The sequence below is a fragment of the Ostrea edulis genome, chromosome 9 (genome assembly GCF_947568905.1).
Source record: "Ostrea edulis chromosome 9, xbOstEdul1.1, whole genome shotgun sequence".
Classification (NCBI taxonomy): Eukaryota; Metazoa; Mollusca; class Bivalvia; order Ostreida; family Ostreidae; genus Ostrea; species Ostrea edulis.
Window position 1 is genome coordinate 50,120,634 of NC_079172.1, and position 25,155 is coordinate 50,145,788.

The 25,155-nt window shown below is 35.6% G+C and overlaps 1 protein-coding gene across 2 annotated transcripts in view; it reads right to left on the reverse strand.

Annotated features, from left to right (window-relative positions):
* Nucleotides 1-25,155, reverse strand: part of LOC125657973 (protein mono-ADP-ribosyltransferase PARP14-like) — a 58,809-nt gene that overhangs the window by 15,475 nt on the left and 18,179 nt on the right. For both annotated transcript variants that reach the window (XM_048888955.2, XM_048888956.2), the window contains exons 5-19: nucleotides 23,479-23,766; nucleotides 23,019-23,303; nucleotides 21,654-21,947; nucleotides 21,240-21,482; nucleotides 19,637-19,873; nucleotides 16,818-18,560; nucleotides 15,439-15,921; nucleotides 14,265-14,347; nucleotides 13,832-14,059; nucleotides 10,857-11,078; nucleotides 7,984-8,080; nucleotides 7,534-7,707; nucleotides 7,294-7,359; nucleotides 5,574-5,756; nucleotides 1,164-1,382 (exon numbers count right to left, since the gene is read on the reverse strand). In XM_048888955.2, coding sequence (XP_048744912.2) covers nucleotides 1,164-1,382; nucleotides 5,574-5,756; nucleotides 7,294-7,359; nucleotides 7,534-7,707; nucleotides 7,984-8,080; nucleotides 10,857-11,078; nucleotides 13,832-14,059; nucleotides 14,265-14,347; nucleotides 15,439-15,921; nucleotides 16,818-18,560; nucleotides 19,637-19,873; nucleotides 21,240-21,482; nucleotides 21,654-21,947; nucleotides 23,019-23,303; nucleotides 23,479-23,766 — 4,845 coding nt within the window. The remainder of the gene's footprint in view (nucleotides 1-1,163; nucleotides 1,383-5,573; nucleotides 5,757-7,293; nucleotides 7,360-7,533; nucleotides 7,708-7,983; nucleotides 8,081-10,856; nucleotides 11,079-13,831; nucleotides 14,060-14,264; nucleotides 14,348-15,438; nucleotides 15,922-16,817; nucleotides 18,561-19,636; nucleotides 19,874-21,239; nucleotides 21,483-21,653; nucleotides 21,948-23,018; nucleotides 23,304-23,478; nucleotides 23,767-25,155) is intronic.

Here is a 25,155-nt window from a genome sequence, read left to right on the forward strand (position 1 = left end):
AATCAATCAACAAATCAAACTCACAACTTCCCATTTACAAATCAAACTCACAAACTTCCATCTTTAAATCAAACTCACAAACTTCCATATATAAATAAAACTCACAAACTTCCATATATAAATCAAACTCACAAACTTCCATCTTTAAATCAAACTCACAAATTTCCACATATAAATCAAACTCACAACTTCTAACAAATAAATCAATTTCAAACCTCATGTTCTCCTTACAAATTTGTAATGTTGGTGTGTGCATTTCAAGTGAAAGTCACACACATTCCCGATACAACCTTAAAAATGTCATGGCAGGCATTGACTTGATAAAGAACCCTCACTGCTACGACCCTAAGCACAAGGCATAGGTCAATATTTGTGGCACTTCACCTGCAGCTGGTGACGTCTCTACACGAGTGAAAAATTCTCACAAGGGACGTGAAGCGACAAACAAACCAACAACACACCCTCCTGTTTACAAATCAATGACTCAATCTCACACAAAAAACCCTTCATAACCTCCCAACACACACTACATAACCTCACAACACACTACATAACCTCCCAACACACACAACATAACCTCCCAACACACACTACATAACCTCACAACACACACTACATAACCTCCCAACACACACTTCATAACCTCCCAACACACACTACAAAACCTCCTAACACACTACATAACCTCCTAACACACTACATAACCTCCCAACACACACTACATAACCTCCCAACACACACTACATAACCTCCCAACACACACTACATAACCTCCCAACACACTACATAACCTCCCAACACACACTACATAACCTCACAACACACACTACATAACCTCCCAACACACACTTCATAACCTCCCAACACACACTACATAACCTCCCAACACACACTACATAACCTCCCAACACACACTACATAACCTCCCAACACACACTACAAAACCTCCTAACACACTACATAACCTCCTAACACACTACATAACCTCCCAACACACACTCTACATAACCTCCCAACACACACTACATAACCTCCCAACACACACTTCAAAAATTGATCTTTTAACTTACTATCATGCATACACAACTTCATAATACACATTTCAATTTATGTTGATATGCTTTTTTAAAACAGTAATAGAATATCTAAAAATATTGTCCTACCTGACATATAGTTTTTGATACTTTCAATGAGTCCTTTGGGCTTAGCTCCTTGTGATTCAAAACATTTCTGCATGGCTATGATGAACTTTTGAGCCATTTGATATTCATAAATAATAACATGAACTTCAGAAAGACTCTTTACGTCTGAGTACATTTTGTTCAATGCACCAAAAACCTCCTGTGCAAAGTCCTCTATCTTCTGCTGGTGAAAGCCTTGACCTACATAATATTAGAAAACAAATGTAAATGATAATTATGACCAATAATTGAAGTGAATATCCACTATAACTTTAGGAAAAACAATTGGATCCTCCTGTCCCTACGATATGGGCATCTGCAAATGGCAATGAAGTATTGTACAAAATTTCAAGTCTATCAGATAAGCCATATAGGAGAAGTGTTCACAAGCTATTCTAACATCCTCCACCCCTCTTAGATCTACTATAACTTTTAGGGAAATGATTGGATCCTCCTGTCCCAACAAAATGCACTGTGAGCAATGCTCACTAAGAATACCCCCGGCTTACCCCAATCTCCCAAAGAGTGTTGTTAATAGGTATAAATTACATTTTTCCTGAGTGTAAAAATATGGTATGCCTTTGTAGAAGAAAATGAAAGATATAGTCCAAACACAAATCCATGGCATAAACCTATAATTTTGACCTTGAGATCAAAGGTCAAGGTCATAAAGAGGTCATGAATGTACATGACACAGTCTCATGGTGATACACCCATGTCTTATCGTATGACTATGTCAAAACCCTATAATCAATTTTGACCTTGAGGTCAAAGTTCAAGGTCATATAGAGGTCATGAAGGTACTCAACACATCGTCTCATAGTGATATACTCATGTGTCAAATATGATATGCCTATGTCAAAGAACAAAGAAGTTATGGCCCGGACACGAATCCATTGTAAAAAAAACCCTGTAATTTTGACCTTGAGGTCAAGGTCATATAGAGGTCATGAAGGTACTCGACACATTGTTTCATGGTGATCTACCTGTGTGCCAAATATGGTATGCCTAAGTCAAAGAACAAAGAAGTTATGGCCCGGACACGAATCTGCACAGACAGACAGAAGGACGGACAGACAGAGTGATTCCTATATACTCCCCAGAACTTCGTTGGGAGGGTATAACAATATGCACATCTACAAATGGCAATGAAGCATTTTACAAAATTTCAAGCCTATCTGATAACTCATATAGGAGGAGAAGCGTTCACAAGATTTTGGGACAGATATATGGACGAACGGACGGACAGAAAGCACAAAAACAATGTCTCCTCCTGAAAGAGGGGAGACAAAAATATAAAGAACCACTGAAGGTGCATCTTCGCAGATCATAGGTTATCGTTTCATTCCATTGTGGAAATGAATGAAACAATAACCCCTGGTTTGCGACGATGTTGAAGGTGCAAGCACATGGACTATAATACCACATTCACAGTTGAAATCAAATAAAAATATTTGATACATGTCTTATTTATATGACATCATTGGGTGGGACAAGATCTAAATTTCAAATGAATAAGTTCAAGCAGAATGTCAGTGTCATTTTAATTCATGTTTCACCTGTGCCACCCTTGGACCTGTCAACATTTTAATGAACTGCCATGCCACCTGGCACACACACCATGACACACCTCGCAGTACTGCTCTGTATATGAAAGGAAAAGTGAGCAAGCTCACATACCCCATGCTCTAACATTGCTTGACAATGCCTCATATATAAATGGTAATGCTATGCATTACTACAAGAACAGGACATAACTTCCAGAACAAGAGGCCCATGGGCCACATCGCTCACCTGAGTCACCTTGGCTCATATCTAAAGATTTTTCCAATATATTCGCATGTTAAACTTTGATCCCTATTGTGGACACAACCTACTCCCCGGGGCCATGATTTTTACAAAATTGAATCTGCACTATGTCATGAAGCTTTCATGTAAATGTTAACTTCCCTGGCCAGTGATTTTTCAGACGAAGAATTTTAATGATTTTCCCTATATATTTGGATGTAAAATTTTGATCCATTACTGTGGCCCCATCTTACCCCCGAGGACCACAATTTTTACAAACTTCAATCTGCACTATGTCAGAAATCTATTATGCAAATGTAAACTTCTTTAGCCTAATGGTTCTTGAGGAGAAAATCTTAAAAGATTTCTTTCTATTTATTAGTTATGTAAAACTTTGATCCCCTACTGTGGCCCCATCCTAACCCCAGGGGTCATGAGTTTCACAAACTTGAATTTGCACTATGTCAGGAAGCTTTCATGTAAAATCTCAGCTTTTCTGGCTCAATGGTTCTTGAGAAGATTTTTAAATGACCCCACCCTAATTTTGCATTTTTGTGATTATCTACCCTTTGAAGAGGGCATGGCTCTTCATTTGAACAAACTTGAAAGCCCTTCACCCAAGGATGCTTTTTGCCAAGTTTGGTTGAAATTGGCCCAGTGGTTCTGGAAAAGAAGTAAAAAATGTCAAAAGTTTACAGAAGGACAAACAGACAGGACGACAGACAATGTTCAGGCGATAAGAAAAGCTCACTTAAGCTTTCAACTCAGGTGAGCTAAAAATTACTGAATGAGAATTTCCTGGGACATTCCCACACATCTACACTGTATGTCCTTATTAACTACAAAGTTTCACGAAATTCTGGTGAGCAGTCTCAGAGGAGTTGCACTGATAAGAACAGGACAAATGGGCTCGAAATTCTAAGTTCAAAAGGGGCATAACTTCCCAGAAAAATCATTGAATCAGAATTTCCTGGGAATATGCACATCTACACAGTGTGTCCTTATTAACTACAAAGTTTCATGATATTCTGTTGAGCTGCCTCAGAGGAGATGTGCTAACAAGAAAGGGACTGATGGATGGGTCAAAAACATTATACTCTCCACAACTTCGTTGCGTGGGGCATAATAAACAGTGGAGAAAGAGAGAGGGAGAGACAAAGGTGCTTAAAATCAGCAGGTAAAACCACTTAGTCGCTGAAAACCTCAGTTTTACGACGACTAGGAAAAGGAACAAAAGAGCTACGTTTTTCTTGTTAGAAAAGGGATGAGCAAACTAGTAATATAGAGAACTGTGTCCAGCCCAAATCAGTAACTCTTATACATATCAGGAAAATTTTCCAAAGAATCCCATTGGTCTACAAACCTGTTATGTCATCATTCATTGGTTACAATCTTTAACAATACATATTCTTACTCCTGTTAAGGAAGCAACATTACTTATTTCTCAATTTGGAAAAAGTTGACTAAGATGTAGAAACCTATTTGTAAGTTTTCTCAGATTTTACTTGAGACATTTTAAGAAATGAAACTCCCCTGGCATTTGCACTTTTGCATCCAAGTTAATTCCCCAATATTAGAGTGAAACTGCCCATAATACATCGTGTGTTATCATACATTTAAAAATGATAACCAGTTAACCAATAAATTTCATCTTGCATTTGCATGATGTGTTGGTAATCTGTTTTAATTCTTTAAGGTAGTACTCTACATCGTCATAATGGCCGACTTCCTTTAAAAACATGGATGAAAAAATCGATATCAGCAATATTTGACTTTTCCTTTTCCATTAAAATACCTATCCGAGTAGCTCAGTAGGTTATAATACCGACTGCTGAACTGTAGGTCGCAGGTTTGAGTCCAGCAGGGGTTTTGAATTTTTTTCAGATTACCTTCTACTAAAACTGTACTTTTTGACAAAATCAAGTAAATTTGAAAATTTTCAACTTCAAAATACTGTTGTACATATCCTTCATTTTTCATCTACATCAAATTTCTCTGGTGTAGCATACCTCCTTAAGTTTATACTTTGGATACAGACCTTATTGAATACCTTGTGGTATCCACTCGTGACAGTCTGTCACAAGTTTTACCTCAAGGTGTTGGTCTCCAGCTTTGACTTTGTGTTTGTATTATTATATTTATCAAGATTCAAAATGAAATGTGTTTCGTTCACAAAATAAAAACTGGGCGCCACCAGATAACTGAAAAATAGTTGAGTGTGGCGGAAAACAGCAAAACAAACAAACAAAGCAATGCATTGATATTCATAAGGAAATTATTATCATTATAATTTATAAAGCTATCAAAGGCGCAATCACTGGAAATGTAAATATAGTAAAACATTTATCATTATCTAGGGAGCTGTATATCCTCCAATAATGGAGTCGCCTAGACAGTGGGAATGCGTCTCACAATACACCTTGACAGTCCTGTTCATGCATTCACAACCACAACCATACATCTGACACAGAAGACCTGATAATAACTTAAGCATCCCTCTCCCTCAGTAACATAATGTTTTTATCAATGACTATCATGCCCCTGATGGACACATCATTTGCCCCTATGACAAATAGGGCAACAGTTTTCTCTGATCTATATTACCTGTCCCCAGGGCTGGCAGGGCAACAGTTTTCTGGCTCATTTCTTCCACTTTGTTCAAAACATCCATGATTTTCCTTTTGTAATTGCCCCCAGTAAGGTCCACATGAATGATGAACTTGGATGGAATCTTCGACTTTTCTCCATTGACAGTCACAGCTATACCATGCTTTTTCATATTCACCTCTGTTTTCAATGCAAATGTTCAAACAATACATGATTACATATGATGGTATGGATTTATGTAGGGTGAAATTAATTAATATAATCAACTGTATCACTTACTATGAGAGAGAAATTCATTATTGTACTGATGTAAATGAAAAAGTACCACACACTCCAACAGTGCTTGACAATGCCTCACATAATGAATGGCAATGCTATGCATTACTGCAAGAACAGGACAGACAGACTCAAAATTCTAAGTTCAAAAGGGGTATAACTCCCAGAAAAATTATTGAATCAGAATTTCCTGGGAATATGCACATCTACACAGTGTGTCCTTATTAACTACAAAGTTTCATGATATTCAGAAAAGCTCACTTAAGCTTTCAACTCAGGTGAGCTAAAATTACTGAATGAGAATTTCCTGGGATATTCCCACACATCTACACTGTATGTCCTTATTAGCTATAGAATTTCACAAAATTCTGTTGAGCGGTCTCAGGTGAGTTGCGTTGACAAGAAAGGGACTGACAGACTGACTTACGGGTCAAAAACATTTAATATACCCTCCGCAACTTTGTTGCATGGGGTATAAATATGTAAGCTTGATATCAAATTATCATCATAAACTTGATCTCAATATATCCTTAAAACAAATGTTGTCAGAAGACAACCTAGCTCACTGGGGAAATGTGACTCTATTATTTGCCCTATCCCCTTTGGTTCAAAAGATAGCGCCAAAGTCAATTTTTTAAAAGTTTGCCAAAGTCCAAGGTCAAAAGTCATGAAACCAAATGACAGTCCTGGTCATGAAGAATCTATATGTGAAATATTAAAGCCCTATCCCCTTTTTTCCAATGAGCTAAAATGGGGGGGGGGGGGGGGGGGGGGGGGCAAACATGTAAATCATCTACTTTTACTTATTCTAGTGAATGATGAAAATATTCAACCTTTGTGTTAAAGATTAGGATTATGTACAATATTATATTTGTTCTAATTTCTTCATTAAAAATCATCATTGCTACATGGGGATTATTATGATTATACATTTTTGGAACAGGGCTGTGACAAAAATTAGAGGAAAACTGGTCAAAAAGGAAGGAAAACACCTCATCTTACCAGCAAAAATATCATTTTCTGTCACTTTCGATCAAACCCAGTGTTTCATTTTTTTATTTTTTTTTTAAATTGAGCCAATCAGAGGAAATCCTCTGAAAAGAGGAAAAATCACATCCTGTGACGGAATCATCACCACCTAGAGGTTACGTCAAGTCTGCATACGGGAAGGAGGATGTGGATTGTCGGAGGTCCGACCTCATCACCCTGAGCTTGGTAGGAAATGAATATATTTATTTTACACATTTCCCGTTGTAAAATACTAAATGTAAGTCCCTAGTCTCGATTGAACTCTAAAATATTGCATGGGGTGGAACCCACTTTCCTAGGAAAAATTTCTGGATCCACACATATATATGTTATACGCTTGCTCTAACAGTAACTCACTCAACACACTATATATTTCCCGTATACTGCAAAGACTATCGATACATGTACTCACTTTGAATTTCAATCTGTCTTTGAAGATCTCCACCTAACTTGGACTTTATGGCCTTAGAAATCCCACCTACAGAATAAGGGTAAACTTTCAAAATATTATGTATTAACACATGGGGGAAAATCATATACATCATATTTATACTTTAAAGCAATAAAAGATTTTTTTTAAGTTGCTAAATTACTAATATGAATTTTGATACTTTATTTTGCAATTGAAGACAATTGCTATAACTTAAATTACCTAGACTAAGATCCATTTCATTGTTCGTGCCATTGATGATGACATCCACATTAGCTAGAGTAATGTCCCCCTGATACATGCGTAGCTTTATCTGACCTATATCTACGGAAACTTCCTTCTGATTGCTAGCTCCTGTTGCTAATTCTTCTGGTATCACTACAAACCCATCTTCTTCTGAAGGTGAAAGTAATTTAATTCATCTCAAAAAATTTCTAATAATTATCCAGTAACAACACAACTCTCTTAAAATTAACAGATGTAGATGCATGAACCTAAATTACAGACCCTGAAGCATACTACTACACCACTTGCAAGGAACAGTATGAAACAATTCTTGCACGGTAACGGTGAATGGTTTGCATGGAACGAAACGCTTCAGGGTCTGTAATAAATTTAGCAAATCATTTTGTAAATTTATTATTTGATTATTGAATAAAATGTTTGAAATACCTTTTACTAGGCTATCATCACCATGGCGTTTTCCTGGCTTTTTAGGTTTTGGGTTTTTATTTTTTGTGGCTCTTTTGCTCATTTCTGTTTCAAAAGCCTGTCAATTGCCAAAGACCTGATTTTAATATGCCAGAACAAAGAAATTTTCACCCACTAGCAGTCAATTAAAATAACAAACATTGCACAAATAATTAACACTGTCATTATGGAATAAATATCTAGTTTGACCTGTATTTCAGCAGAACTACATACATGTACTTACATCAAGTGAACAAACAGGAATAGTGTGATATTTTAGATAAAAGAGTCTGAATAAATTCTATAAAATTAGTACTGCATGTAGATTCTTAAATATATGCGAGGAATTAATCATCGCGTAATTTCACGAGAAGCATCACTTGTGAAATAAAATTTTTCACTTTTATTTTCATATTGCTAAAATACATATAAAAACTCTTGATCAACAGAGCACTTGTGAATCTAAGTTCTCGCAATTTGACATGTATGACTTATTCACGATATTAATTAAGTGCTTGCGTAAAATAAGGTATCTACAGTACTGAACAAGGGAACAATTCTATACATAAATCTTATTCACAGTATACAACTATAAATAACTACTAAACATTCACTGAATAGAGAACAAGAGGCCCACAGGCCTTATTGCTCACCTGAGTGAAAAGTGTCACCACTTCCAAGGGCTATGAAATCTAGAAAACATTTCCTGTTCTGAATATTTATTATAAGCTAAATTCTAATGTTCAACAACAGTATAAAGCAAGATGTGTTCTTAAAACTTCAATGCCCTCAAAAGTGCATATACCAATGAAAGGCTTTACATAATATAATACATGTATTAACATTAAATGATATGATTAATTTGGACCCATCCAAGAGTCAAAACCCTGGGTTGTGAAATTCACCATTTTTTTGTACATCCTTTTCTGCTGCTGAAGGACTTCAGTGTACCAGCTCTTTCTAATACTGATTTAGTTTCAATTTAGTATCAATAGCACTTATGTTTTACACATAAACACTATATACTAGGTTTGGCCCCACCCTGTTGGGGTCACAATCCCTACCCCGGGGATCATGAAATTTAAAATTTAGGTAGATGGCTTTATGCTCTACATCACTATGCATTTAATTTTTCTTACACATGTGCAGCTGCAGAGAGTAAGACTTGAAAATTGGTTAATTTGGGGCAGTTTTTGCCCACCCCTAGGGCCCCAGGGATGCAAGAGTCCTGAAATTTACAATTTATCTCCTCCTTGTCCTAAAGATGCTTCACACCAAATTTCAAAAGAAATGGAATAGTAGTTATTAAGAAGTTAAAAATGTTCAATTGTTAACACACAAAGCACGGCAGATGACAACCAATTGCAATTGAAAACCTGAGTAACTCAGGTGACTTAAAAAAGTCTCTATTGGGACTGTACCTCAACAAATCAGGTCTTTTAAAATGGATTTGAAAAGCAGATGTACAAAATTTCATGGGTAAAATTATGCAAGGAATTTTGTAGAATTTCAATGTTACTTTTTCTAAATTACCAAATAATTTGTTAAAAACTATGGATGTACATCTAGTCCATGTCAAGCCAATATTACGTTATGTAGTAAGATTTATTTTGATTTACTATTTGTCATTTTTGTTTTGCCACATGGGGATCTGGGTTAGAATAGGTTCTCAGTACCCCTTGCTTGTTGTAAAAGGTGACTAAATGGGGCAGTCCTTTGGATGGGACCGCAAAAACCAAGGCCCTATGTCAAAGCAGGTTTGGCACAATAAAGATCCCTTCCTGCTCAATGGCTACAAGCATTGAGAATAGGCCTAAATTTTGCAGCCCTTCACTGGCATTGATGACGTCTCCATATGAGTGAAATATTCTTGAGAGAGACGTTAAACAATACATAATCACTCAATCTATGAACTCATGTTTGTTTTCAGAGCTTTTCACCTTTAACATGTATACTGACATACCATTACATGTAATAAATGGACATCCAAATCACCATTCACATTGTGTTTGTGATATCTACAGTGCTGTCTTTTCTATGATATTAAGCCTTTGAAGCTCCAATGTGTTAATTTCTACATCATAATAGAATGTAAATTTCTTAATGGCACACAAATCAGCAACGTTTCATGATGTCAGTGGGTAGGGACTACATAGAATTATATCACTTCATGTGAATGCTAAGTGTATTTCAATTTCTATTAGGCAATATATATTATATGTTGATTTCATATCTTCATTTTTATTTCAAATATAAATTTAATCAACTGACATCACGTTTTCCATTGTATAGTTTAATCACCTCACAATAATACCCAACAAACTAGACAGTGATTACTTAGATAATCACAATCATTATTAACTGTACCTCAATGCAAGAAATTCTCTATTTAGCCCGTCTAAAAAAAAAGCACTGCAAGTAGGCTACGACCTTTATCAATGATTCGCAAAATCATTATGATCTATGATGTCAAAAACACAAGATACTGCTGCGCCAACATTTTCTTTCTACAGCCGAAACTTCACTTTTTGTGTTTGACTTTATGAAGTATAGGGTTCACACGTATTTATGCAATTACACAGAATCATATCTTAATGCTTAACAAAGTTTTAAATATTTCTAACACATTTCAACAGAAGTGTGAAGAATTACCTACTTTATGATATCATTATTCAAATATAGAAATCCATTTGGGAGAGTGAGAAAAAAATCATTTTTTTGCTCATGATATTTCGACATGAAGTCACCAAATCTGTGAGATATTATAAAATGGTACTGAATTAAGATTACATGTGCAATCCTCGAGTCTAGATTACCTCGTTATCAAAAGCACAAATTCTAATCAACACACCAACCTGAATGGTAGGAATATCTTTCTCATAAATCACAAAGGACACATTTTTCACACAGGTTTTGGGATTGTCTTTGGAGAAATTAACGATGCAGCTGCACATTTCCTCTGCTACCATGTCTCTTGGGTAACCCAGGTTACCAGTTCCCATTGCAGGGAAGGCAATGCTGGTCATCTTCTGGTTTTGAGTCTCTGTTAGACAGGCCTTTATAAATGTCTGCAGAACCTGATTTAGAAATATACACCACATCAAATATCTAGGAAAATATATCTTTAAATTTGAACAAGCATCTTGATACAGGGGTATTCAAAAAGTACAAAACTAGCACAATAAAGAAGCAATATGTAAACTATCATGTTTTGCAACTATATTCATTTACTTAAGCATTTCATTTTTATTGGGTATAATAAAATCAACAAAACTTCAGATATTTGACTGAATATCAGGGAATAAGAGCTCTGTAGGGCATATCCCCTGCAATGAGTGTCTACAAGATTTTTCTATGAAGTTTCTTAGTGACTCTTCCTTTCTTGATAACAAAGCTACATGTGAATTAGTATCAAACCAATCGAGCATAAACTGTGAGCCTGTAGTGTCCACAAGCTTTTACTGTGAAGTCCCATAGTGACCTTGAACTTTGACCTCTTGACTCCAAAATCAATTATGCTATAGCATCCTTCCTTTCTTGATAACAAAGCTATATGTGAAGTATTAAATCGATCAAGCAAAAATGTGACAAGTAGAGTATATAAGTTTTCTGTATGTAGTCCTGCAGTTACCTTGACCTTTTGACCCTAAAATTAAAAGTTCTTCCTCTCTTGATAACAAAGCTACCTGTGTGAAGTCTGAACTCAATCAAGCAAAAAGTGTGGCCTGTAGAGTGTCTACAAGTTCAGTGTTACACACACATTCCACACACCTGTAGAGTGTCTACAAGTCCAGTATTACACCCACATACACCTGTAGAGTGTCTACAAGTTCAGTGTTACACACACATACACCTGTAGGGTGTCTACAAGTTCAGTGTTACACACACATACACCTGTAGAGTGTCTACAAGTTCAGTGTTACACACACATACACCTGTAGAGTGTCTACAAGCTCAGTGTTACACACACATACACCTGTAGAGTGTCTACAAGTTCAGTGTTACACACACATACACCTGTAGAGTGTCTACAAGTTCAGTGTTACACACACATACACCTGTAGAGTGTCTACAAGTTCAGTGTTACACCCACACACACCTGTAGAGTGTCTACAAGTTCAGTGTTACACACACATACACCTGTAGAGTGTCTACAAGTTCAGTGTTACACACACACACACACACACACACACACACACACACACACCTGTAGAGTGTCTACAAGCTCAGTGTTACACACACACACACACACACCTGTAGAGTGACTACAAGCTCAGTGTTACACACACACACACACACACACCTGTAGAGTGTCTACAAGCTTAATGTTACCCACACACACACACACACACCTGTAGAGTGTCTACAAGCTCAGTGTTACACACACACACACACACACCTGTAGAGTGACTACAAGCTCAGTGTTACACACACACACACACACACCTGTAGAGTGTCTACAAGCTTAGTGTTACCCACACACACACACACACACCTGTAGAGTGTCTACAAGCTCAGTATTACACACACACACACACACCTGTAGAGTGACTACAAGCTCAGTGTTACACACACACACACACACACACCTGTAGAGTGTCTACAAGCTTAGTGTTACCCACACACACACCTGTAGAGTGTCTACAAGCTCAGTGTTACACACACACACACCTGTAGAGTGTCTACAAGTTCAGTATTACACACACACACTACCACACACACTCACACACTCACACACACACACACACACACACCTGTAAAGTGTCTACAAGCTCAGTGTTACACACACACTCTCCCACACAAACTCACCCACACACGAATGGTCCTATTATCATATCCCCGATCAAAATGAATTGATAGGGGATAATAAACAATTTTAAACAAAAACACTGTACTTTGCAAAAGTTCTAAAATGTGCATTTATATATCGAATTGCAAAAATTAATTCCTATGATTTCCCCTTAAAATTGTTACATGGCCTGCAAAAATTTCACATCATTTTATACAGTACATGTTGACTTGTATGATGAGGATTGTTTGATGTAAAAATGACAGCAAGGGGCAAACTTCTTCCAGTGTAACTGTGTTTTAATTTATACAGTTTTTGTTTTTTACTTTAAATAAGCTTCTTTGCCAATGACTCGTATTTTTTCCTAATAATTAGTAAGCTTATTGTTCTTTTAAAATCATACTCTAATTTGGATTAAAACTCATGATACAGGGAAATTTCCCATTATTACCTTTGTAATTTCGAATTTCCATAACCTACTTTAGAAATACTCTTGGGAATCTTTCATTCATATGGAGACATCACCATTGCCGGTGAAGGGCTACAAAATTTAGGCCTATGCTCAGTGCTTACAGCCTTTGAGCAGGGAGAGATTTTTATCGTACCATACCTGCTGTGACATGGGGCTCAGTTTTTGCGGTCTCATCTAAAGGACCGCCCCATTTAATCACCTTTTACGACAAGCAAGGGATACTGCGGACCTATTCTAACCCGGATACCCACGGATTTATTTAACGAAATAAAATGTAATGCAATGATCATTACAGAATGATGTCTTGAAGCAAATTAATATAACTACCTTCATAGCATATTTCATCAATATCACAGATACAGGTATAATTCTTTAGCATAATAAATTTCATCAAAATTTATTTCATTAAGTATACATTCATCAGAATCTATTATTTCCCTTACACAACTAAAAGCAAAAAGAAACAAAATAAACATAACACACAGATTCAACAAAGGAACACATTTTTAAAAGAAATATTTCAACAGCGACAATTCTAAGCACATTACCGAGATTCCTATGAGACCCACCTTTGATTGCCCCTTCTTGTCCCAAGCTGGAAGAGCCCCATGACACACAACCTTACAGGTCAGATTTCCTCCACCAGTGACCGCGATTTCTCCAGTATTTAAGCCATTGGGATATTTAGACTGACACTCCTGTTGAATGGTGTCACCTCCCATTTTGGAGATGGAAGCTGACACTGCTCCCTGGTTCAGATTTAAATCCTTTGATGCTGTATTGACAATGACATCCGCCTGTAATCAATTAATCTTATGATAATCTCTTAATTTACAAAACAGGCACACCTTTCAGTGCCTTATAGGTAGCATCATGGCTGTGAACAGAAGGCACAGTAATTTCTGCTTATTTTCCTCATTTTATCTGAAGATTTTTCCTGGTTTATTTTTCAATTTAGCTTAGCTTAAGAATTAATAATTAAGTACCTAGGTTTGTACAAACCTTTGACTTGGCTATTTGACCTTTGATCAATTTGACAGAAATATGACCTGCTTTAAATTCTGCATTTTGTGGAGGTGGTGGCCCTGAAGAATCAAAGGATACTAGTATGTTTCCAGTGGCAACAAAGAAATATTTCAAGGACAAGATCACAGGTCAAAAATGTGATACCACAAGAAAGGTATTATCACAAGAAATGCACATACAGAATATGAGAGCCCTAGCTCACTCATTATTCAAAAGTTATGAGCAAGGTTAAAGTTTTCAGCTTTGGGTTAAACTCCAAGGTCAAAGTCACAAGGACAAAGATGATGGTATCAAATGAAATGGGTATTTTTATTATAAAAAATCTATACACAAAATATGAGAGCCCTACTTTAAAAAGTTCAGAAATACTTTTCTTAAAAGTAGGTCAAACTCCTAAGGTTAAGGTCACAAGGTCAAAACCTTTTGTATCAAAAGAAAGGTCTTATCACAAGGAATGCAGTATGAAATTTAAGAGTGCTGTCAATCACAATATGAAAGTCGTGTTTGGAAAATCACAATATGAAAGTTATGTTTGGATAATCACAATATGAAAGTCATGTTTGGAAAATCACAATATGAAAGTTATGTTTGGATAGACAAACAGACAAAACAATATGCCCTACCATCTTCAATACAGGGGCATAAAAATTATCTTCTTCCTTATACTAGTCATCCAATCTTTTGAAATTTATTTTTTAATTATCAAATAATAACACAGGAATCTGAATTTAATGCGAAGAGGAGCAATATCATTAGAAATGAATATAAAAATTCAATATTGAGTGGCTGTCATCATTTTGTGTGATGGTAGACTAATTCATACAATATAAAGATAAGAATAAATTGCTTTGAAAATTGCTTTGATGAATGCTGATAACCCAAACATCTCAAATTACTCTTAATCCAACAATTTTTAATCAGAAAAAGTGTGTGTATATTCCCCGATACATGTACATAATTTCATGGAAAGCTACTGTATGCTTTTCATTTATGAGCAAAAATTGTATTTTGTTGATCGCTTGATTTTGTGATCTGGCACAACTAACACAACAATGAAAATCAACATTCCACAGTGAGAAATGATAAAACCAGAAGTAATTTAAAAGTAGAGCTGTCCTTACAAAAGTTAGGAGAGAAAAGATCAGCCTACCTTTTTTCTCTGATTGAAAACCCTGTGCAATCCCACTTTCGACCACATTTTTGTTGAAGACAGTCACTTTTCCTTTGTATTCTTGCTTCAAGGCCTCAGTGAAGCATTTAACAGTTTCGATCCGAACATCACATAATACGACTTCTTTGATAGACTGGTGTTTTTCATTCTTCAGACATGATTTCAAGGCTTTGACAATGACAGTTGTAGCCTGCTTTATTGGGTAGCCAAATACTCCGGTACACAGTGCAGGAATTGCGATAGACTTGCAACCTCTTTTCTGTGTTTCTATTAATGCTGATTCGATACAGTCTGTCAAGCGATCGCTTTCTTGATTCATCCCACCTTTCCATGTTGGTCCACAAGCATGGACGATCATTTTACAAGACAATTTTCCTGACGTCGAACAGTACGTTTCTCCTTCGCTCAGTTTTCCATTCTGTCTCACGTGGTCTGTACAATCTCTCTGGATTTCATCACCACCTGAAGAAAAAATGTCATACATGTATTCTTATAGATTCTCTTGTCACAGAGTGTTGAAGCTGCCCCAGGTACAGCATGAGAGTCAAATAATGTATATAAAATCTATCTGCTCTGGGTCTTGTTCTGAACAATAGTTCCAATATTTTTCATGAGGCAAAGTAAATAATTTGATTAATTTTTTATGAGTAGAGCTAAACATGGGTCAAAATACATTGTAGTAGTTTTTGTAGGCCCTCTCATGGTTCACACAGACACTTTCTCTTGCATCTATAAGCCAATGTTTGAATGAACATAGATTGAAATTGGGGGTTAGACAGGGTCCCCTTGGGACTTTCTCTGCAGAGTGTCAGTCAGTCAGTCTCTAGAGCATCTACACAGGCTGAATGTGGACATGACATGGCCAAATCTCTGTCACATGCTGTATCTCCTCAAGAGACAAACTGTCACACCAACCTCCAATATCAGAGCTACGACTGAATGTCCAAGGACAAAAATATTTAAATAAAAAATTAATTTCATTTTTGAAAATACATGACAGCACGAACTGCGAGGCTTCACGAAAAGTATGCCAGCATGAAATGTTGCAGTTCATACCCTCATGTATTTTCAAAATTGAAATTTATTTCTTATATGTTTTTCACAAAAAGATTAGACATAGTTTCATAATACTGTACTTTTCAATGAAATACATAAGCTCTAGTAGTTGTAACTATATCAAAATGTTTGCTACTTTTTTATAGCTGATAAATTTATGTTATGATGTGAATATTCTTTGTTTCATCTCAGAGGTTGAATATTTCGAAGATTTTGCAGGATGATTACATAATGACCCCTGAAATTGTTTACAATTTCATTATTTCACAATACTGGGTAGACCTTATACAGTCAGTGCTTACCTTTCTTGACCAGAACTCCTGCAAGTCCCCCCTGATGGAGAAGATCTGGATTAGCAGCATTCACAATCACATCCACGGGGAGAAGGGTCAAGTCTCCCGAGTGAACTTTAATACTGACACCTGACTTAGTTTTGTGCTCAGCTACAAATCCACTCGAGTCCTGTCTCTGTGTTGGACCTGACCTTGTGGTCCATGAACTAGACAAATCGGCCCGACTTTCCTCACCAATTTGGATGTAACATTTGTGAGATTTTTCAGCTTTAGCAATCTTGGCTTTGCCATTTGAACTTTGCAAGTGTTTGGCAATACCTGGTCTTTTCATTGTGTGTTTTTTTGTTTGGATCTTTTTCAACATGTCATCAATGCTTTTCCTGGCTTGATTCAGCCCTTCCCGGGTTCCCTTGATAGTGATTTTGGTTTTACTCTTGGTAATTTGAACCTGCTGTTCTTTCAGACGTTCACTTATCTCTTCAAATTTGCCTTTCTGATGGAGCTCCAAAAATTTGCAAAAACTTGGAGGAATATCCATTGAATCGCTCATGATTGTGTTCAACTGAAGAAAGTCCTCCACCAGTTCTCTAGCTAAACCAACATACTCATTGAATGTTAAGATAATGACCTTTCTTTCATCCGACAAAGTAATCAACTGGAGAAGACCCTCAAAATTTTGGGAAGACTCTGTGACTTTGACATGTTTACTCCATGATTCGGAGTTAAGGAGATAAGCAGAATCTGGCTGTACATCAATGGGCGACTCGACAATGCTGTCCTTCATCAGGTGTGCAGCTCCAACTGCTTCAGCATCTGAGAATGCATACAGCAACACTTCATCTTTCTGAAAATCAAAACAGCTCATATTCTCCTTTTCCTTTAGAATCTTGGATATTCGAGATTTTACATCCTTTCTGCTTAGGAAATCTCGCCTGTTCTTAGAGAACTGTCCGGCAGAACTCGAACATATCTGTTGACATCTTTCAAACAGCAAAATCTTTGCCTGACACACTTCTGAGTATTGACCTTCAAAGGTCATGCTTTTGTCCTTCATATTGGTTGTAATTTTTATTCCTGGGAATTTCTTCTCTGTTACTTCTTTGAAATGATCAAAACTAAGCAGCAGGAACTGATGGTGCTTGAGTGTTACCATTTCTGTTACTTGCTTTTTCTTTTTCTCAATCTCGTCTGCCACCCTCGCTGTAATCTGCTCTACATTTCTCTTAACACCATCAATCATATTTCTAAAGCCCACAATTACAATGGTAGACTTGTCCTTCTCTATTACAATTCCCACTTTTTGGGGATTAGGAACATTCAGTTCTTTAATTCCCTCCAAAACCTTTTGCCACACTTCCTGCAGGACAGATATGGCTTCCACTTGTAAAGTTTCCAGCATTCTATGAATTCCGTCTGTCATATTTTTCTCCCAAGTCTTTGCCAGTTTTCGACAGTCTTTCACATCCTTTGTGAGAGTGCACTCCACGGTCAATTCAATGCTTGCTTTCTTGGGCCATTTTATTTTACCATGCGTCAGTTCTGCTTGTTTATTCAAAGCTTCTTTCATTTCATCAGAAGTATAGACAAACTTCATTTTTCTCAGCTCTAGTTCCCTCACAACCACTGGTTTCAGGGGTTTGAATTTGGGGCCCCCTTCTGGATTACATGGCTGTCCCAGACACTCGTGATAAACATGTACTGTCAGCATCTGCTTGTCAACTGTGTGACTTTTCTGACAAACTCTGTCACATACTGTTAAAAAAAATACACATATTTCTTTTCTAATATGGTAAATACATTTAGCTGCATTCATTATGATCACTGAAAATATGATACAATGAAGGAGTAAAGGTTTACTATTAATGGGACATTAGCTGTCATTTTGTCAGCAAAAACTGAATTCAATGAAAATTGCTCTATATCATATATTTCAGTAATGACATCAATATTTTATTACTTCAAACACTTTTTAACCTCAAAGCAAGGACATGAATATGTAATATTGGTGAATAAATAATTATTGCCTTCCAGTTGCAAGACAATAATTCTTTCTTATATATTTCTTTACACTAAAAGCGGTTACCTAACATAGTTTTATTGGTTTCTCTTGTTTTTGTACAAAATATTTTTATTATCAAATGTTTTTATTAGTCATTAACGGGACTGATTCATGATTTTCCCCAAAATTTTGTTTTTCACTTTTATTGATCAGAATATATTGCCTAATGTGTTCAAATGATTTCACATAAAAATTAAGGTTACATGTATAAATTATCACAGAAGCTCAATTTAGAGTTCAATAATTGTTTTGCAAACTAAGATTGCGGTACATGTATGTTATTGTTTGCGAAATTTTAAGAAGAAATGGATATCGGTCTAAGTTTATTACATGTATATCTTTCACATTTCAAGCATTTTTCGGGTAAAATGTGTCATCTAAAACTTCAAACTTGTGACTATACAAAATCAAGATGCTTTATATTACAAAATTTATATTTCACTGGTTTGTTAGTTTACATAAAAAGACTTAAGTCTATGTTTACAAAACACAGATTTATAAGGCTAGAATATTGCTTTCATTCTTGCATTCAGTAGCTCAAAATGTTGGTTGACAACATTAAATGAGTTATATTTTTGATGTTTCACATCAAGAATAAAAATTATTTTGTTAAAAAATCATGAACCAGTCCTTTTAATATATTCCTATGCTAATGAGAGATTTCAAGAAAAAAAGGTTGCCATCACTTTCACAGTTAATGCCCTGGCTTTAACAAAACACAGATGATTATAATTATTTGAAGGTGTAATTCACATTATTTTTCACTTACTTGCATGATCCTGAAAGTACACTAAACACATGTTATCATCATGGCTGACTTTGATGTCTGTGACTCCGCCCCCACCACTTCGCTTCTCATTGTCAAAGTAGTATTCCAGCGTGTCTTCTGATGTGCCAGCAGAGAATCCAGAAACATGGATGCAGTTTGAAATTGGGACTTTTTTCACGGTCAGATATTTCTTTTCCAAGGGTTTCTTTTGACATGCTGCCTCCAATTTGCCAAAATCTTTATTGAAGAAATTTATGAAAAGGAGAAATTACTTGAACATTGAAACATATTTGCTGTATGTCATTGCATGATAATTATAATAATCATTAATTTGCTGTACGTCATTGCATGATAATTATAATATTCATTAATTTGCTGTACGTCATTGCATGATAATTATAATATTCATTAATTTGCTGTACGTCATTGCATGATAATTATAATATTCATTAATTTGCTGTACGTTATTGCATGATAATTATAATATTCATTAATTTGCCGTACGTCATTGCATGATAATTATAATATTCATTAATTTGCCGTATGTCATTGCATGATAATTATAATATTCATTAATTCGCCGTACGTCATTGCATGATAATTATAATATTCATTAATTTGCTGTACGTCATAATGATGGCAGATAATTTTAATATTCATGCTGTATGTTATTGCAAAGTTAAGTTTCACAATCACAATAATTTTAATATTCTTTGATTCACAGCAAAATGAAGTTTTATAGTGATGATTTTGTCATTGTCACAATTAAATTGCTGATGACATTCCTCCTACGATTAAACTGTCGGCTCTGTAACACTAATTTCATGCTGAGAAACTGTGGTTAACATCTTTTAGCCTCAAAGCAGGCGCACGAATGTACATATATGTAATTTTTGTGATTAAATGATTATTGTCTTTCAATACAATAATTCTTCTTTACATATTTCTTTACACTAAAATCGGTTATCTAGTAACGTAATTTTATTAGGTTTCTCTTGTTTTTGTACAAATAAATGTTTTCATTAGTCATTAATATACATTCCTATGCCATTAAGAGATTTAAGAGAGAAAAAATGGCTACCATTACTTTCACAGCTAATGCGCCTTTAATATCTAAAGGGACATTAGCTGTCAATAGGATGTAAAAACGGTGATTAAAATGTTGGAATGCGTTAAAAAATGAAGAAAATAGGAAGGTGGAAAAAAAGGTAACATTCAATCAAATTGAAGAAAATAATGTAAAATTTCTCTGTAATGATTTACTTCCATACAATAAATGTTTCTATGTAAACAAAAGAAATTCTGATGTCAAAAGATTGAAGGATGAGTCAGTGGTGATTTTTATGAACTGTAAAGTTGTTTTAGTCATTTTGGGGAAAATCAACATATGACTTTGGGGCAGCTAATGCCTGAAGAAAATTTTTCACACAGTTCACATTGAATGTAAACATTCAATTAGCCTCCTTTCTCATTAAAGTCAAGTTCTAAAAATTTCCATTAATACATTTTACTTTGTAAGAAGGAAGTACTTTTTACTATAATGTTCTAAATGCCAATCAAATCATCATCAACGTAAAATACAATCGGATAAGGAGCAACAGACCTTTGAATTCCTCAAAGGTGACAATTGCAGTTCCTTCTTCCTGCCCATAAACCACATCTATAACATCTTCCCCAGTTTTGGCCTCCAAATAGTTAATAAGTCCCTCTTTGGTTGTTTCTGGTTTGAAGCCTTTGATGAGTACCCTATTTGGGTACATTGGTTGGGGCTTTGGTGGTTGGTAAAGCTTCACTTCCAAGGTGGTTCCATCGATCTTGTGCTCACGTTTAAGAACACGTTCAACAGCTTAGAATGAAAATGATTTATGTAAAATACTTCTATAATTGTAATACATGTATTCAGAATAATTATCTCAATTATCCTTAGAAATTATAATATAGAGAATATTGTTAATAAAAAATGTGTTGACAGTTCTACTAATATTTCAATATCTACGTGTAGAAAACCTCCACTTACTTTCTTCATTTTCAAAAGTAACATACAGAACTCCATCCTCCACTTCACCTTTGACCTCTTCCACCTCTCCACCACCTGACTTCCTCTTATTGTCGAAGTACAGTTCTACGCTATCTTTGGACGTTGACTCCTTCATACCTCTGACCTCTATCGTACATCGCGGTCCTGCAGCCTCATCCTCTGCTTCTCCATCCCCTTCTTTCTCCATCTTTTCTCCATCCATACGCACTTCTTCCACGTGGATTTGCTTTTTGTTGAACAGAAGAGGAGCTTTCTGGAGTACACTTGAAACAACTGTAAACAAGAGCACAACCAATGATACATAATAATTAATTAAGCCTGTTGTCAACAAGTTAACTTTGAATACATGAATTAAACCTGAGAAATAAGCAATCAAAAGCAATATCTGTTTTTTTATCCCATTGAAGGGTTTTGTTTGTTTGTTCGTCAGTTTTGTTTGTTTGTTTTGTTTGTCTGTCTGTCTGTTTGTTTGTTTGTAGTTTTACATCCCATTTCAGAATACATGTATATCACTCATGTAAAGACGTCACCAGCTTCAGATGAAGTATTACAAATTTTGAACTACACATGGAGCTTATGGTTGTAGTGAGAATTTTTTTTATCATGACAATGCCTACTGAGGCATGGGACCTCAATTAATGGGTGTATCTGAAAGACATGCGACTTTCACTTCTAATGCCTGATGCTTGGCACAGGAACAGTCACTATCTATGTGAAACGTCTTAGAATTGGCACGGAGTCAGGATCGAGAATTGAACCTAGGCCTATAATGAGAGCGCACTAACCATTAGACAAGTAACCAGTGAAAAGAGTACCCGTTATAGGGAATAACCATGGAAGCGAGTACCCGTTATAGGGGGTAACCATGGAAGCGAGTACCCGTTATAGGGAGTAACCATGGAAGCGAGTACCAGACATATAGTATGTGTACTTATTTTAGCGAGATTCATATTTGAGCACCTTTAGTGCTTAAGCACAAGCACTACTTTAATAATTGCTTGAGCAAATATATATATCATTGAACATAACAGTACTAATTCATGATTACATCAAAGAAAGCATAAACTACCATTGCTAAATTTCCTAAAATAAGCATTCATTAATCTAATATAGCACAGCAAGTGTGTGTATATACCAGTATCATGTCCATATTTTACATATTCACATGTTTTACCACATATATTTACAAATACAAAGTTACGTCATAATAAAATTACATAAATCAGTAACTAAAGAAATCATTTGCAGTCAAAAATAGCAATGAAGAATTAATAAACTGAGTGAAGACAATTCAATTCACTTTCATATTAGACTTCGGAACACAACCCTATCATCACTACATACCGTCAGCATCTTTAAACCATACAACAGCACTGCCAGCAGCCTCATCATAGTCCACATTCTCTACATCTCCACCTCCACTTTTCTTACGATTTTCAAAGAATAGAAGTATTTGTTCCTCTGAGGTCCCGCGGGGTAGTTTAGTGACTTTAAGTGCCCCGCCCCTGTCCTCCTCCACTGAGCTGTTCAGAGTGTCCCTCTGGCACGGCTGATATTCCTCAACTTCTACTTTCTGCTTGTTTATCAGAAGCGGCGCATTCTCTTGCTTTTGTAGAACACCTGCCACGTCTGAAAAAGAAATTCAGAGAGTCAAGACCTAGATATAATAATAAATGATTGAGTTTATTCAGTAGGGAAATAAATTTTAAAGCTTTCTCTATCTTACAGATGTGTATAAAGACTTGACATTATGACCTAGGAGTAATTATGACCAATATAAAAATATTTAATGAGGTTGACTTGCCATTGGTGTCCTTAAACCAAACAACAGCGGAGTTTGTATCCACATCATACTCCACTCTCTCCACTTCTCCACCTCCACTCTTCTTACGATTTTCAAAAAAGAGTTCCAGTTGTTCTTCACTGATCTTCAGGGGTAAGTTCATGACTTTGACAGCTGTAGGCTCTTCTACCTCCTCAGATATATCCAAATTTTCATTTTCTGCTGGAGGGTGGTACTCTTCAATTTCTATCTGCTGTTTGTTCATCAACAAGGATGAAGTCTCATGTTTCTTCAAAACACTTTTCACCACTAGAAAAAAGTTTACGAGAAGTCAATAAAGCATGTCAATTAACAGACATCTTTAAATGTTGTAGATTCCTTATCATACATAAGTAATTAATATTTGTGTTAAAATAGGGAAAAAATTTGAAATATAGGTCTTTGTATATATACAAGCCATGTTTTCAGTGACCTTGGCCTATCAAAATGCCTTTTTTATATACAAGCCATATATTTTGAGTGACCTTGACCTTTCAAAAATGACCTTAATTGACCATTTTATATATAAGACATATGTTTTGAGTGACCTTGACCTTTATAAAATGACCTTAAGTGGCATTGATCTGAATGTCATTCAATCAATGATTAATAACTGTTGAAATATTGAAATTAGTTCTTTCATATATAAGGCATATGTTCTGAGTGACCTAAACCTTTAAAAAAATTACCTTGAGTGTCCTTTGTCCAGAAGTCATTCATACAATGATGAATAATTGTTAAAATATTATTGAAATGTATGACATGTTCTGAGTGAACTTGACCTTTGAAAAATGACCTTGAGTGACCATGATCCAAAAGTCATTTGGCTATTACTTATTTGTGTGATATGCATTGTACGATCAATACATGTTTAAAAACTGTTGAAATAAGGACTTCTATATGTTCTGAGTGACCTTGACCTTTTAAAATTGACAAAGAGATTTTGGTACAAAAATCTTTATCTCAAGAAACATTTGTGATTAATTATATCAATTTCTGATGAAAAGTTTGGGGATATGAGCTCAGATGGACAGATGGACAGCCGGACACACGACAGCGACTACTAGTATATGCTCTCCCCAAATTCTTTGGGAGAATAAAAAAATAGGCATGGTGAAAAAAAAAAATCTACAGGAAATAATAATATGACTGGATTACTAGCACAAAGATAGGGACCCTGATGTACACTTTGTGTAAATTAAATGTAAAGCAGACAAAAATTAATTTCTTATCATGTAATATTTACTTATCAACATAAGACAGAAATAAAATTGCAGAAAAATTGAGCCCAAAATGCATTTACAATACATATAATGCATATAAATTGTGCACTACAGTAACTGAAATTCCATACTTAACAAGAAATCTTCTTGAATGTGGACTAGTGATTTACCTGCACCTATTGCTATGGTGACAGATATGGACACATTGAATAGGACATAATGTGCTATACATTCCACTTACAATTAAACATGGTTACAATGAATCCACATTTATAATGAATCCACATTCATAATGAATCCACATTTACAATGAATCCACATTTATAATGAATCCACATTTATAATCAATCCACATTCATAATGAATCCACATTTACAATGAATCCACATTTATAATGAATCCACATTCATAATGAATCCACATTTACATCGAACAG